A 14,174-nucleotide genomic window follows, 5' to 3' on the forward strand; every position below is an offset into this window, starting at 1 on the left:
AGCTGGAAGAAGTGGCTGGGGAGAGGGAGGTCTGGGCCTCCCTTCTGAAGCTGCTGCCCCCGCGACCCGACCCCGGATAAGCGGAAGAAAATGGATGGATGGATGGATGGATAAATCAAAAAGTTATGGGCGACAGTCAGGTAATGCTGCGCCTCTCTCATACGACAGAGGGCAGCAGCACATCGCCAACACAAGTTTGTCGCCCAGCGATGCCACTCTCTCTCTGGTGCGCATGCGCACCATCCCCTTAGGTGGAAAGAACTGTTGCCATGGGTTACCGGCTACAGTTTCGCATAAGGCCGCCTCCTTTCAACACCGTGGTAAACACTGTTGTTGGGATCAAAGCAGCCATGGTTTTGAGAGAGGAAATAAACATGTTACTGGCAAAAGGTGCCATATGTGTGGTCCCTGCCTCGGACGTGAACAAAGGTTGGTACAGCCGTTATTTTTTTTTCGTCCGAAAACGACGGGGGCCTTCGTCCGATTCTGGACCTGAGAGTGTTAAACACATTTCTACGAACATACAGGTTCAAAATGCTAACACTCAGGCAACTTCTACATTCTGTCAGCCCGGGCGATTGTTAAATCGATGGTTGCAAACCAGACTCTTACTTTCATGTAGCGATTCACCCGGACCACAGAAAACTTCTGAGGTTTGCGTTCGAGGGCATAGCCGACGAATACCTGGTACTGCCATTTGGTCTGTCGCTAGCACCCCTCACCTTTTCAAAGCTTGTGGAAGCAGCGTTGGCTCCTCTGGGAGAAGGGAGTCCGCCTGTTAGCGTACCTGGACAACGGGGCACTAATAGCCAGCTCCAAGGAGCAGGCTACAGTGCGCGTCGGGCAGTGCGCGTCTCTCAGAAAACAGAGTAGCTGTGTTTTCACCACTACCTCGCTCAGTTTCAACTGGGACGCAAACTGCATTTTCAGACTGTTCTGCAATTGTTGGGCATGATGGCTTCTATGATTGCGGTAGTACCACTCGGGCTGCTAAAATGCACCGGTTTCAGCACTGGTCCCGCTCTCAGCGGCTGTGTGCATTACGTCACCGCCACAGAAAGCTAACGATAACTGCCTCATGCATGAGGTCTCTCTGCCCTCGGAGGGAACCCGGCCTGCTGTGCCGAGGCTCACCGATGGAGAGTGTCCTTTCGCAAGGTGGTATCCACAGACGCCTCCCTGGTGGGGTGGGGGGCTCTGTGCGATGGTGCGGCAGTGAGTGGGGTTTGGACTCTGAAGCAGTCCAGACTCCACATAAACTGCCTGGAATTGTTAGCGGTTCTGTTAACACTGAAACATTTTTATAAGGTTCTGAAGAACCAACATGTTCTGATCAGAACAGACAACACGACTGTAATGTCATATATAAACAGACAGGGGGAACACGGTCTCTTCCCCTGTTGGAACTATCTCACACTCTCTTGCAGTGGTGCAGCGTGCATTTCCTATGTATCAGGGCCACTCACGTTCCCGGGAGACTGAATCTGGGCCCAGATCTACTCTCCAGGGGCAGACCTATGGTGAGGGAGTGGAGGCTGCATCCCTCAGTGGTGGACCAGATTGGAACCTGTTCGGCAGGGCAGCAGTGGATCTCTTTGCCACAGGGGCCAACACCCACTGCCCTCTGTTCTTTTCCATAACGGATCAGAACGCCCCACTGGGGGTGGACGCTGTAGCCCACCCATGGCCCAACTGCATTTTCCCCAGTGGAGATAATACTGCCTGTACTGGAGAGGGTGCGCAGACAGGGTCTGCCTCTGATTCTGGTGGCGCCCCATTGGCCAGCGAAATCTTAATACGCCAAGATTATCGGCCTGCTGGCTGCTCAGCCCTGGCAACTTCCTCTTCTCCTAGATCTCCTCTCTCAGGCAGGGAGGAGATATTTCACCCACACCCAGAGTTGTGGAGGCTGCACATCTACCTGCTGAAAGGTCCTGCTTGCTAGCCAGAGGCCTTCCCCCGGCAGTGGTGGCAACTATCCAGAACGCGAGAGCGCCCTCCACTAGAGGTTTATATACCTACAAGTGGCACGCTTTGGAGCAGTGGTGTGAGGTTAGGCATATTGTCCCGTTTCAGTGCTCTATGGTGGCTGTTTTAACATTCCTTCAGGAGCTGCTGGAAAGGTCTGATTTTTCCACAATTAAGTCTATTTGGTAGCTATTTCTGCTTGCCATGTGGGTTTTGATGGAGTTATGCCAGGTGCTCATCCTCTAGCAGTGCGTTTTCTGAAGGGGGTCCGTAGGCTGCGGCCTGTTATTAAACCTAGTATCCCTACCTGGGATCTTACTGTGGCGCTCGAGGCTCTCTGTGACCCCCACTTTGAGCCCCTGGAGTCTGTGGATTTGAAGTCCTTTTCATATAAGGTTGTGTTGCTTCTTGCACCAACAACTGTTAAACGGGTCGGATCTCCATGCTCCGTCTGTGAATCCCTCCCAGAGACTCTCCCACTGGATTGTGGAGGCTATCTCTTTAGCTTACAGCAGCAGGGGTCTCCCAGTCCCATCTGGTGTGAGAGCTCACTCCACCAGGGGTGAAGCAGCATCCTGGGCACTATTAAAGGGGTACCTGTGAGTGACATCTGTGCTGCGGCCAGCTGGTCTTCACCGCACACATTTGTTCARTTTTATCGCTTAGATGTGACAGCCCCTTCGGTGGCTCACTCTGTGCTCTCCGCTGGGTCTGAAGTGCTGTACTAGCATGTTATTATGACCCAAGTTTGGTGCTGCTCTGCGGGGCGTTTATATATGTCCCATACATGATGTTGTACCGAGTGTATTGACTGAAAGGGAACGTAGTGTTATGCATTTAACTACTGTTCCCTGAAGGAAAGGAACGAGGTACAACACATGGTGGCCCCGCTGCACAGCTGGGCTCGGTGAAGAGCGGTTACCGAACTAAGGAGTGACTGTGATGGCGACAGTATATACATGTGTAGGCGGAGCCTGACATCTGTCGTCATCACTTCACCTGCCTAAAGGCGTGGTTAGAGGTGGCTTCAGCCAGGACACGCAGGGGCATGGTTTCCCATACATGATGTGTTGTACCTCGTTCCTTTCCTTCAGAGAACATTAGTTATATGCATAACACTACGTTTTCATGCAGCTGGTTCATCAGTTCAGTGCTGACTTCAGGTATCCCCCCCCCACCCCCCAAAATAATCCACAGGCATGTCAGGCATTCTTGTCATTATTGGTTGACAGGTTTACAACTTTTGAGACAGGTTTACAACTTTTGACCCACACAGGTCAAAGGTCTCCTGTAGACCCCCTCGGCTGGTGGGCTTTTTTTCTCCCACTTAAAACCTTAGATGAACTGGGGGCGGGGGGGGGACTCGCTGGCCTCTGTAGAAACGAACAAAAAGAAGGGAGGTGGACGTTTGCCCCTGTGCAGACAGAGACAGAGGGCTGTGGTATGTGGCCCCCCTTGAATCTTTCTAAAGACAGAACTTTTAAACTTCACACTGGACCTTTTGTACTGCTTTTCTTTATCCAACTTTCTACATATTTTACTGTTTTTATTGCTCACTTCCTTTTTCATTGAGACTGTTGATGATTCAGAGGCATTGGGTCAAAAAGGCTTAAAATTTCAGGACAAAGGGCATCTAAACACGCAGGAAAAAAGATTTCGAAACACTGGAAACTTYGGAGTAAAGACAGTAAAGTTAACATCAGTCCAGCAGTAGGTTTAAAATCCCTCAGGCCCAGAAAGCAATTTACAAAATAATCTATTCTGTTTGCAATATTGACTTTGAACACTTTAAAACACATAAAGAAGGACTTTTAAAGGATTTAAAAGTACAATTCTTATTTTAATGTGCCTTTTCGGTGTATGTGAGTGTTTATTGTGTTTATTGTATGTATGGATCACCATCTGGGACACTTTTGTCTATTCTTATGCATTTGATGTGTCGTTGTTTTTCTAATGTTTAATTTTTCTTTCCTCTCAAAGGTCATCGATATGGAGATGAGTGATTCAGAAGAGTGTGCAGCAACTCCAGACTCGTCTGCAGCGACACAAACTGCATTCAAAGCATCTCAAGTGAAAGTGCACAAGTCYGCCAACCTTCACACTGGTTCAGTGTTAAAAGTGCCTCTGGCTGCCACAAACTTGTCCCCTAAATTCTCAGAAACCGACGGGGATGCAAGCYGTTCTCCAGACACAACTGTTCAGCCCGTCAGATTTGAAGCTGTTCCCAAAACAGAAGACAATGTGGCAACCGGTCTGACCCAATCTGTCTTCAAATTGAAATCTGCGAGAAYCACTTCCCCTTCTGTTGCAACCACCTCAAATGCAACCCGCGCACACAAACCTGCAACAGGGTGTGCCCAGATGAAAAACAGAAGCGTAAATGCATCTGAGGCGACAGCAGCTTCTGCTAAAGCTGCACAAGTTCGCTGCAGAAGTTTGTCTAAAGGTGATGAAAGTCCTCGGTGTGTAGAAGAGAYGCCTAAAGTCTCGATTGCACCTCAAACCTTGGCTTCTGCTCCAACACACGTTGAGCACGGAAATCACGACGCTTTAACGAAGATGGTCCACAGGAGGAAATCAGTGGGTGAAAATGCAGAAAGCCACCAGAATAAACCTGAGCACAAGCAACCACACAAAGAGCCCAGCTTGTCTGCAAATAAGGCTCCAAGTGGAAACTGTCTGAAAGTCGGCAAGTGTTTTTGTAATATGTAACAGAAATCACTTATCTGTGCGCGTTATTATCCTCTGATTTTAACCAGACATCTGGATTTTTGTGAACTTTCAGGAACAAATCAGCTGATTGTTGTGACCTGTGAGAACAAGAAGCAGATCTACTGTCTGCTGTGTTCAGAGAAATTGAACATATCCAGTCAGTTTCACCTGACCAAGTTTGACCACCAGCTTAACTACGTGGTATGAACATTTAACATGTTGCATTAGTAATGCATGCAATGAAAACAATACAATGGTTATTTTTTTTGTTGTGGGGGCTTTATCTATCTGTCTGTCTGTCTTTATCCAATCCATCTAATCCATCTAATCTATCTTTATCTTATCCATCTAATCTATTTATTTATTTATTTTAGAAAATGAAGTACCCTGAATTGACTGCAGAGGAGTTGGGGCAGAATAATAAATTGAGTCACATTGTGGCTCCCCTGGCGAAGATTGAGAAGGACTTGCCACCACACATCCGGATGGCACAGGTGACCTGCTTTAAGATGGATCTGAATGAACATTAATCAAATTTTCATATTAGAAAAGTAATTCTGTGGAAAAGATCTGCTTCTCATCTCTCTCTATAAAGATCTAAAAGTCAGCCACTGCTGTGAGCACTGCCGAATGTCCAGTTAAAACAAGTTTGTTTCAAGGGCATTATTCTGTGTTTTTATTAAAATAAAATTGGAACTTGAAATCAGCAGGTCAGACTTTTTAAAGATCAATGATCACCCAGAAACCTGCAGTCGGTGGCCCCATATTTTAAAGGTCTTTTTCACAACATCTCGGTTTATTTATTTAAGTTTTTGCATGCTTTCTGGCTGCCTCTGCAAGACTGAGGCAGCGGGGGTGGGGTCTGAAGTCAGCCCACCCCTGAAGTTGTGCGCCACTTTTTTTCCCTTTTTTTTGGTTCCATGCTACTCGCTTCATCTCTTAAAAACTCTGCACCTGTGTGGGACACGGTTAACTTGATCTGTGATGTATGATGGCCAGAGGAAGCATGAGACGGACTGGTTTATGCAGAACCGTTTTATAAAAAGCCTTTAGTCAGCTTGCTCTGATATTTAACAAGTGAAGTTCAAAATTTAGCATCATGGCCTCATGTTTGGTTGTTTTTTGGGAAATCTGTTATGTTGGTGCAGGAACATGTATTAAAAGTTTTAGTAGTGCAGTTTTGTAATTACTGCTGTTTGGTTTGTTTGTTTTTTACTAGAAACTGAAGGTGAATAAGGATGTGTATGAAAAACTGAGGACACTTTCAGACAAAAAAGGTAAAAATGAAAGTTGAAAACAGAGTTCAAAGGATCATTTTTCCTTTTTTTTCCCCCCTCAAAGCCACCCAGTACTTATTGTGTTACACAGGAAGCATCTGTCTCATCTAAATTATGACCTTGTCTGCACAGCTCTTTGTACTTGTTTTTCTTTATCTCGTCCTTGAAACCTGCGCCTGTCGTCATTCTTTTGCAACAAAGCTCCTGCAAGGCCTTTCAGCTCTGTCTTCCTGCCTGTCACTGTCTCCCACACAAACATCAAGCATTTTCCTCTACAAAGTTTTACAGCTGTGCACCACTCAAATCAAACCCTGCTTAATGTTGTCAACAACCAAGTGAACAAAAGCATGTATTTATGTTARCTTCATACCAGGTTTTAAAGTGAAACATTTACATGTTCACAACCTGARGTGAATGACGTTGTTGGGATTTTATTCATTTTGGGATCTTGCTGTTCTTGTCTTCTTGCTGCCTAGCTTTGGAGAGAGTGAAAGAAATGTTGGGACAAAAAGCTGATTCTTTGGGCAGGTCGAAGCAGGGAGCTTTCAGTCCGTGTGAAGTTTCCAGCTCAGATGATGGTAAATTAAATGACATAATAAAAACATCTGATTATAGACGCAATTAATTCCAGTCACTGAACTGTTTGCTGCTGTCTTTTGTTTCTCAGGGTTGTTATTGTCTTGGGATGATCAACCAGAACACGAGGACAGAACTCAGCATCAAACTTTGAACCAAATGTCAGGTGAGATCTAGAATATATCTTGTTTTATTTTTTTTAAATCACTGATCAAAACAAACAAATATTTGCATCTTTCCTATCTAAACAAGTTATTGTTTTTGGTACAGAAGTGGAGTCCAACGTGACAGACGTTAAACACATGGAGAGATATCAGGATTTGGATGAAATCATAGATATTAATGACTATCCATACGAAAGTGATCCAGAACCGAGCCAGAGTCCTGGTTTTTACACTGAAGTCATGGAYGGTATGTGATACCTGGATTTTCTTCAACTAAAACCTTTTCCAGTGATACGTTCTGTATTTACACCTCARTATTATTTGTGTTCACTTCAGTCACTAATCCGTTCGAGTCAGATGAAATTATTTGGTGTCAAGATGAAATCACACCTCAGATTGAGAGATCTGGTAAATACTGAGCTTTTTCTACAAAATGTATTGKTTTTTTTTTTATAGTTTCATTTTTACACTCGTCTTAAAACGGTAATGTTTTGGTGCCGTTCGTTCATTCTGTGGATGGTTTCTTGTCCATGCTCTGACTTGATAACAATATTAATTTTTTGCCTTTTTTTCTCCAAGGACTAACGGTACCAGAAAAACCAAGTGTTTCAGAAATAAAACAACCAGATCAGAGGAACAAAAAAATACATCAGACACAGCAGTTTCAAATAAGGGGTAAAAAAAAAATCTAATGTAAATTTTTGTTTATCAAAAAGAAAAATCAGCCAGACATTTTGAAACGGTGCAGTGTTTGATATTTTATTGATCCTTACGCAGAAATGGGGGCGAATTTGAAGAATAAAGAAAACTGTCAGTTGCTGGAAAAGCAAAACTCAAACGCTGCTCAGATTCAGGACCAGCTTGATGCAGACGTCATTCTGATTGACCCAGTTGAAAAAATAACAGGTATCATTCTGAGATTTTATACCCAAACCTTTTGATTTTACTTTTAATTTAAAAATGTTTATTATCATATTAGCACAAAATGTGAATTAGAATGTTTTCTAGCAAAATCTTCCTCTTTATGTTTCAGAAGCCAAAGAGCGTTCTCTCACTCCTGAAACACAACGTAGGAAAAGTGAATCGACTCAGCTGCAGACCACTGCGTCGACGGATCAGCAGAACACATCAGAACTGAGCCACAGAGTCCTCAAAGCCYTAAACTACGGCTCAGGATCCGGAGAGCACGGTTCATCTCAGCCGCAGCCCCAAATTTTATTTGGTTAGTTTTAAGCATTCCTGTGCGCTTTTATTTTGTCGTTCATTCAGCTAGTTTGTAATAAAACCTGGTTGTTGCAGTGAAAGGAGCTCAGGGCAACAGTAATCTGTCTCACTACCTGAAGGCACGTTTCGGTGAAAGAAACCCTGAGAAACCGATCGTTGGTGAGTGCGTCCAGCTGCTTTCTTGCTGCTGCCGTTTTCTGCCACATCTGCAGCGTGTTCAAAACTGGTGTTCTCTTATCAGGCAAGGACCTTGTCTGGGAATGTCAGGGGATTACTGAGAGAACGTTCTACCTGTGTGAAGTCTGTGAGAAGAGACTCTGTCATTCAGAAATCTGTGACCACATGGCCAGCCAGGAACACCAGGTCGAGTTCCTGGTGGGTGTTGGTAAAAACGCAGGACAACAAACGCTCGGATCACAGCAGCATTTTCATGTGATGTTTCTGAATGTTTTGCAGAAGAAAAAGCACCCAGGCATCCATCAGGAATGCTGCATGCCAGAGGATTTGGCTCAAGAGAACGGAAAGTTCATTTTAAACGTCGTCAGCCAGTACCTCGCAGAACGGGAGGTGGGCCTGGACGCACAGGTACTTAAACAGGTCAACAGACGAGACTTACTTTTAACACGTTAACTACAATATGTTTCAGACTTACTAGTAACAAATGATTAAACAAGAATAACACAAAATCAGAAAAAGCTGTGTTATCAAATGTGAATTGTCAAAATTCACAATCTGTAATTCCAAAAATATATAATTTCATTATCAGATAAGCGTAGGAGGAAGCAGATCGTTTTCACTCATAATGATACAATTATCTATACGTATTTAGTGTACAGCACAACATTCATAGTGTTCTTTTATCAAGATTTGAAACTGTTATAAAGGCTTGGATTGTGATTTTTATTGCAGCTTCTAATCTGCSACCCCTTTTTGTCACAACCCGCCGTAAGACCTTKTCACCCCCYTCTGCATAGGAAATTATTGTTTGKTCAAAWGTTTKTAGGCATGTTTGTACTGAAAAAGCTCGGACGCTGCATTTTGGTTCAACTTCCCCACGTCTAGAGTCTGTCGATTGTTCAGCTTCAGATCATATATGCAGGACACTTAAGTCCTGTTTAGCTGTTAATGTTTTTTCTATTTCCATGAGGGAATTCCTCCTCTGCACCTAATTTTTGTGGTGTACCTCAAGGGTCCACTTTTGTTTCCATATTCTGTTTTGTTTATAYATGCTACATGTTTGGTATCTACAGAAACGCCAGGATCTTGGCTAGAAGCTGGTWAAAAAAAAACATTCCATGAACACCCAAGGCAGTTAAAACTACAAGATATTGAAGATTAAACAATGAAAGTGAAAATAAAATTGGTTTAAAAATTAGAAAAATCAGTTGTAAATTATATTTGTTAAATAGGAGGAATAATATGTTATTTTTAGTTTTGATATNTTATTACATAGGGTTCTGTATGTTTTATTTATGATAAAATAAAAATTAAATAAACTGTTTCAAAGAAAGGTAACAGACATTTTGTAATACTTGCTTTATTCACATAGTGATTGTAACTGCTSTATTTGCTGGCCCTTTAGCTTTTGGCCCGCAGTAACTGTGGCCCTGATGTAAAGCATATTAAAAAATATCTCACAAAAGTGATAAATGTTTCTCTTATTTGTGTTTATTTACTTGCAGTGCCTTCTATTGACTCCAGAGATGCGTCGTTTTGTTCATACCGCTTCGTTCGACGAAGGTAACTACCAACTTAATCTTCAACCATTCAGATGTAATGGTTCAACTAAACGCTCATTAATATGCATGAATTCTCTTTGGTAGCGTTGAGAACTGTGAAAAGCTTCATGAAGGGRAACTCTGGTGACTTCTCTCAACTTATCTGTGCCTCCCAGCAGAGCTGTGAGTGAAACACAATAAACTAATTATAAATGAGAATAATAAGCTTCAATGTTTTCTTTGTGTTGCACAGAGCAGCAGCCTGAAGACCAGCAGAGTGAGAAAAGGTCTCTTCCTAAAAACACGATCAGATCTCACACTGGCTCCYAGTTCATTAAGGGATTCTAAAATTYWAGTTTTTACTTTTAGAATGTGTGTTCACACACAAACTTATGGCCACGCCCCCAACTTCTTTGTCTTCTGGTGTAGGGATGGGCGTGCTCTGCCATCCTGGATACAGGCTCCTCATCCTGATAAATGAGAATATATTAGTAAGTGGTCCTCAGGATGTGCTCAACCATGGACCAGGCAACATTTTGTATTGAGCAATTTGAGAAGGATGGCTGTCATTGGGATTGTGAACRTACTCTGACCATACAAACAAAAACATAAGCATTGTCTTGTGTAATCCTGCCTGTGAAGAGTTGAGCTTTCTCTGCAGTTATTGGACCTTATCTTCTTTTCCGGCTTACAATTTAATGTTTCTGAAAACTGTTACTGGTGCAAAAACAAAAATCAAGAGTATGCRTTTATAAATGCATCCTCTGTAAAGCTCGAAGGTCTGTCTTTGTTTTTAAATACATGGTATGTTGCTAAGCATTTTTTTGTCTGTCCTTAAACCTTTCTTGCTTTTATTGTGAATCACTTTGKGATTTTTATATCTATGAAATGTGCTGTATACAGTAAATAAACCTTGAAGTGGAAATCTAATCTGAATATGCTGAACGATATAATGTACAAATTATTGCAGTCTAGATTAATAAAGACTTTCTGACAGTTTTGAGCAAAGGTTATCATTAGTTTTGCATTATGACTGTAGAAACATGATGTAGTTATGGCTTTCAACTTGCATGAAATTTTACCTGCATTTTTTTATTTAAATGTTTTCTACAAAAAGAGTTTTTTTTTTTTTTTTTAATAGAACTGAAAAGAAGTTGTATGCTACCCACCTAATGATGTTTTTAACTCGTTTTTTCTCTTGTCTCTCATGAAAGCTGTTCAGAACCCAGAAAAATCTAGTTTGGAGAAGACGGCCAGGGTTGGAGATTNAGTTTTTTTTTTTTTTTTTTAGAAATATTGCCCCTTTTTATGAGTCTACCACCAGTTGATGTTTTTAACTCGTTTTTTCTCTTGTCTCTCATGAAAGCTGTTCAGAACCCAGAAAAATCTAGTTTGGAGAAGACGGCCAGGGTTGGAGATTTGGTTGTGGTTGGAGAAAAAAGAGGCTTGAGTCTGGAATTGGACCCTTCCTGCTCCAAGGATGAGCCCGTTGTCTCTTCAGCCCCCGTTTGTACGAAACGTGTGCCTCAGGAGGCCTGCAGAGGCTTATCTCCACAACCAAATGTGCCTCCGATCCAAATCTATGATCCACAGCCACAAGAAAAATCTGTGTCAGTTTCAACACATCCTACCACTGGTGCCTCTACAACCTGTCAAATTCCAAGGGTGTCCCACTCAAGCAAATCGTTCCCAGTCAGGAAAAGAGCAGCAGAAACTCCTCCTGAAACTCTGCTCCAGTCAGTCACCAGCAGCCGACTGGTACACCCATTGTCAGTCAAATGCACACCCAGCCCCATGAATGTTCAGAATGAGCCCGGACCTCCGTCTACCTCAGAGTCCACGTCAGGTAACTCTACAGAGAGCCCCACCCCACAGACTCTGCAAGATGAAGACTCTGGTCCCAGTTCAACCAAATCCACAGCGAACTGGGAGCTATATGCAGGACTGATCTCCATGTTGAAAGATATTAAGCAGACTGACCTCACGGCAACCTGTGACAACGCCGAATCTAGTACTTCATTTGAAAATGTGGAAAATAAAAATTTAAAGCCACTTACTATGGATTCTGGTAAGACAGAATCCAAAGCGCCACAAACCCCGTGGAGCTCCAGTGCTCTGGAAGTTTTCAGAAGTGCGAGAAGCTTATCAGCTGCAACCTGCAACCAAGAACAAGACCGGACACCACAGAGTTACCTAGAGCCCAGCAGGTTTTGTCAGCAGACCATCGGCACCATCATAACAACYMGAACAAAYCCCGTTCAAAATGCCTTCCAGGGYGGCAAAAKCAGACAGACTCACACCGATGTGAGCAGAGAGCATCAGGCCAATTTCCAGTCAGGTTCGACGGTCAGTCTCCCCGACTCTGTGTCCGTAGGATCGTCTGTAGGTTTTAACGCTCCACATAGCCAGGATGCCTACGCCACACAAGGAAATCCGATGTCTTTATTTGCTCAGGCGGTCACAGGTTGTACAACTCAAAACGATCCCCACATCAGGGCTGCAAGCTCATGTCAGGGGTACATCTACCCAAACCAGACGTATCCGGACCAGACCAGAAACCCGTTCAGCCTTCAAATGGTCAGGCACAGTTCAGAAGCTCAAATGCTCTCAGGATGGGAGAATGGGGGTGTGGGTGTGCATCAGCTTCAGTATTACCACTTTTGGGCAAAATGATCAGGAAAAACTGAGACTGTTTTTTTGTTTTTGTTTTGTCATATGGTATTATTTTACTATAAATATTGGCCAAATGTCCTCACTTTAAGTGCAGTTTGTGTTTATGCCATGAAGAGCTGTTTAAAAAAAGTTTTTTTTACACAGAAGCATCTTTGATTCTTTATTTCARTTGTAATTTATTGTTCCGATTATTGTTTCCATATACAACTTGAACACTATTGGTCAAGCATTATTTGTATTTGACTGAAAATGTCAATAAGCTCTTGTTCCTGTTTTTTGAAGCAATTTCTTTTTATTGAATTAATCATTTTAATGTAATTTCTCTACATTTGAGACCAGTATTAAACTTTTATACATACTTTTTATAGGCTGTTTTTGCAGAATACTTGAGATGGTTTTTTTTGTAAACAGAATGTATTAAATATTTCTTTATCGCAGCTCACTCATTTTTCAAACTTTCTGTGAAAATGGACTTGCTGAGTTCAGATAACTGTTACCTCTGTCACCTCTTAAAAGTACAATAGTTGAAGTTTGTTATAAAATAAGAGTAAAATGTTTTAGATGTACAAATGTGTGTAAGTGGTTTTTAATTCTTCACACAATAAAAAACACTAAGGTACAAGTTTGATTTTCAGCCCTTTTTCAGGGCTATCCAGTAGGCGGCATGGAGGCCACATCTGGCCCTGCGTGAGCTCAGTGGCCCACAAATCTCTGGCCCTGTACTAGACCTTTCACATGCCTCACTATTTGTAGACCTTAAGTTGTGTTGTGTATTGAAAATCAGTGGTCTAGGGTTGAGCCTCTGTTGTGATGTGATCAATGGAATCTCTGACAGGCTTGTTAGTTTCAAACTGAAGCTTTATTTACATACAGAGCCTGGGTCAAATCGTGAGCCTTCTGAACTCCCCTGAACTTAGGGTAGACTATAAACATTGGTCACTCCCAAATGAGAAGCAGACATACAACTGATAGACTTAATCAGTSTAGATATCATTTCCTCGAGCCTCCTAGGCTGTGAAGCTGATAACCGGACACCATGCAAATATGTATTTTCTCGAGAATTATTCCCAGAACAGATGGGTTTCAGYGTCCTTATCCCATTTCCTAATAAGAAAACCTTGAGGTCTTACATAATCACATTCCACAAAGGCCCATCGTGTTCCAGACACCAACACATCCTTTCAGCCCAGGCTCAGGCGTCCCTCCAATCAGTGTTGCACCATCCTGTTCCAGACACCATGGGTGTGAAAGCCATAGGCAGTGGGTGGGACATGCCCCCCCCCCCCCCACACACACACACACACACACTTTTTTCAGCCGAAGCAGAAAAAAAAAGACCTTTAAAAATGTGTCCCCCCACTTTTAAGATGGTGATTACGCCCTTGCCAGACACCTCAATAGCCTTTAAACTTAAAAAAACATTTTTACCAGAACATGAAGTGGGAGTTCTGATGCCTTTGACATTTTTTATTGCTTCTCTTATTTAACTTCAGTAGTTAYTAAAGTGCAGCTTGAGCTTTTGTTTTGATATAAATGAAATGTAAATGAGCATTTCTGCTATAACTAAATCTCAGGTGAGACACAGTTTTTTTCCCCACTAAATGGGGTTCAAAATTATGAAAATTGGGAGTTCCAATCAAAACATCCACTTTGAGATTATCCCATGTTTCAGTTCTGAATAACCTGCTGCAATTTTTCTAAATAAATGTGGTGTGGACAAACTGTGCTTGGATTCTACACAAAATTGTTTGTATAGAAAAACAAATGTTCTCGCCGGTGTCTGTGTGTGTGTGTGTGAAGATGATTTAATATCGTCTTGTTATTCTTCAAATAAACATTTTCCTATTTTAAACAAATTTCCA

At 42.6% G+C, this 14,174-nt stretch overlaps 1 protein-coding gene across 1 annotated transcript; it reads left to right on the plus strand.

The window, feature by feature from the left end:
• Positions 1 to 5,146: 5,146 nt before the first annotated feature.
• LOC106515770 (uncharacterized) lies at positions 5,147 to 12,878 on the plus strand. The gene is made up of 15 exons (XM_014005748.1): positions 5,147 to 5,174; positions 5,900 to 5,956; positions 6,432 to 6,535; positions 6,625 to 6,699; positions 6,804 to 6,944; positions 7,034 to 7,105; positions 7,277 to 7,372; positions 7,475 to 7,603; positions 7,731 to 7,919; positions 7,997 to 8,080; positions 8,163 to 8,296; positions 8,378 to 8,506; positions 9,604 to 9,661; positions 9,745 to 9,822; positions 11,006 to 12,878. The coding sequence occupies exons 3-15, from the start codon at positions 6,454 to 6,456 to the stop codon at positions 12,310 to 12,312; spliced, it is 2,574 nt and encodes an 857-aa protein (XP_013861202.1). The 5' UTR covers positions 5,147 to 5,174; positions 5,900 to 5,956; positions 6,432 to 6,453; the 3' UTR covers positions 12,313 to 12,878.
• The last annotated feature ends 1,296 nt before the right edge of the window (positions 12,879 to 14,174 follow it).

Source organism: Austrofundulus limnaeus, unplaced genomic scaffold, assembly GCF_001266775.1.
Source record: "Austrofundulus limnaeus strain Quisiro unplaced genomic scaffold, Austrofundulus_limnaeus-1.0 Scaffold32, whole genome shotgun sequence".
NCBI lineage: Eukaryota > Metazoa > Chordata > Actinopteri > Cyprinodontiformes > Rivulidae > Austrofundulus > Austrofundulus limnaeus.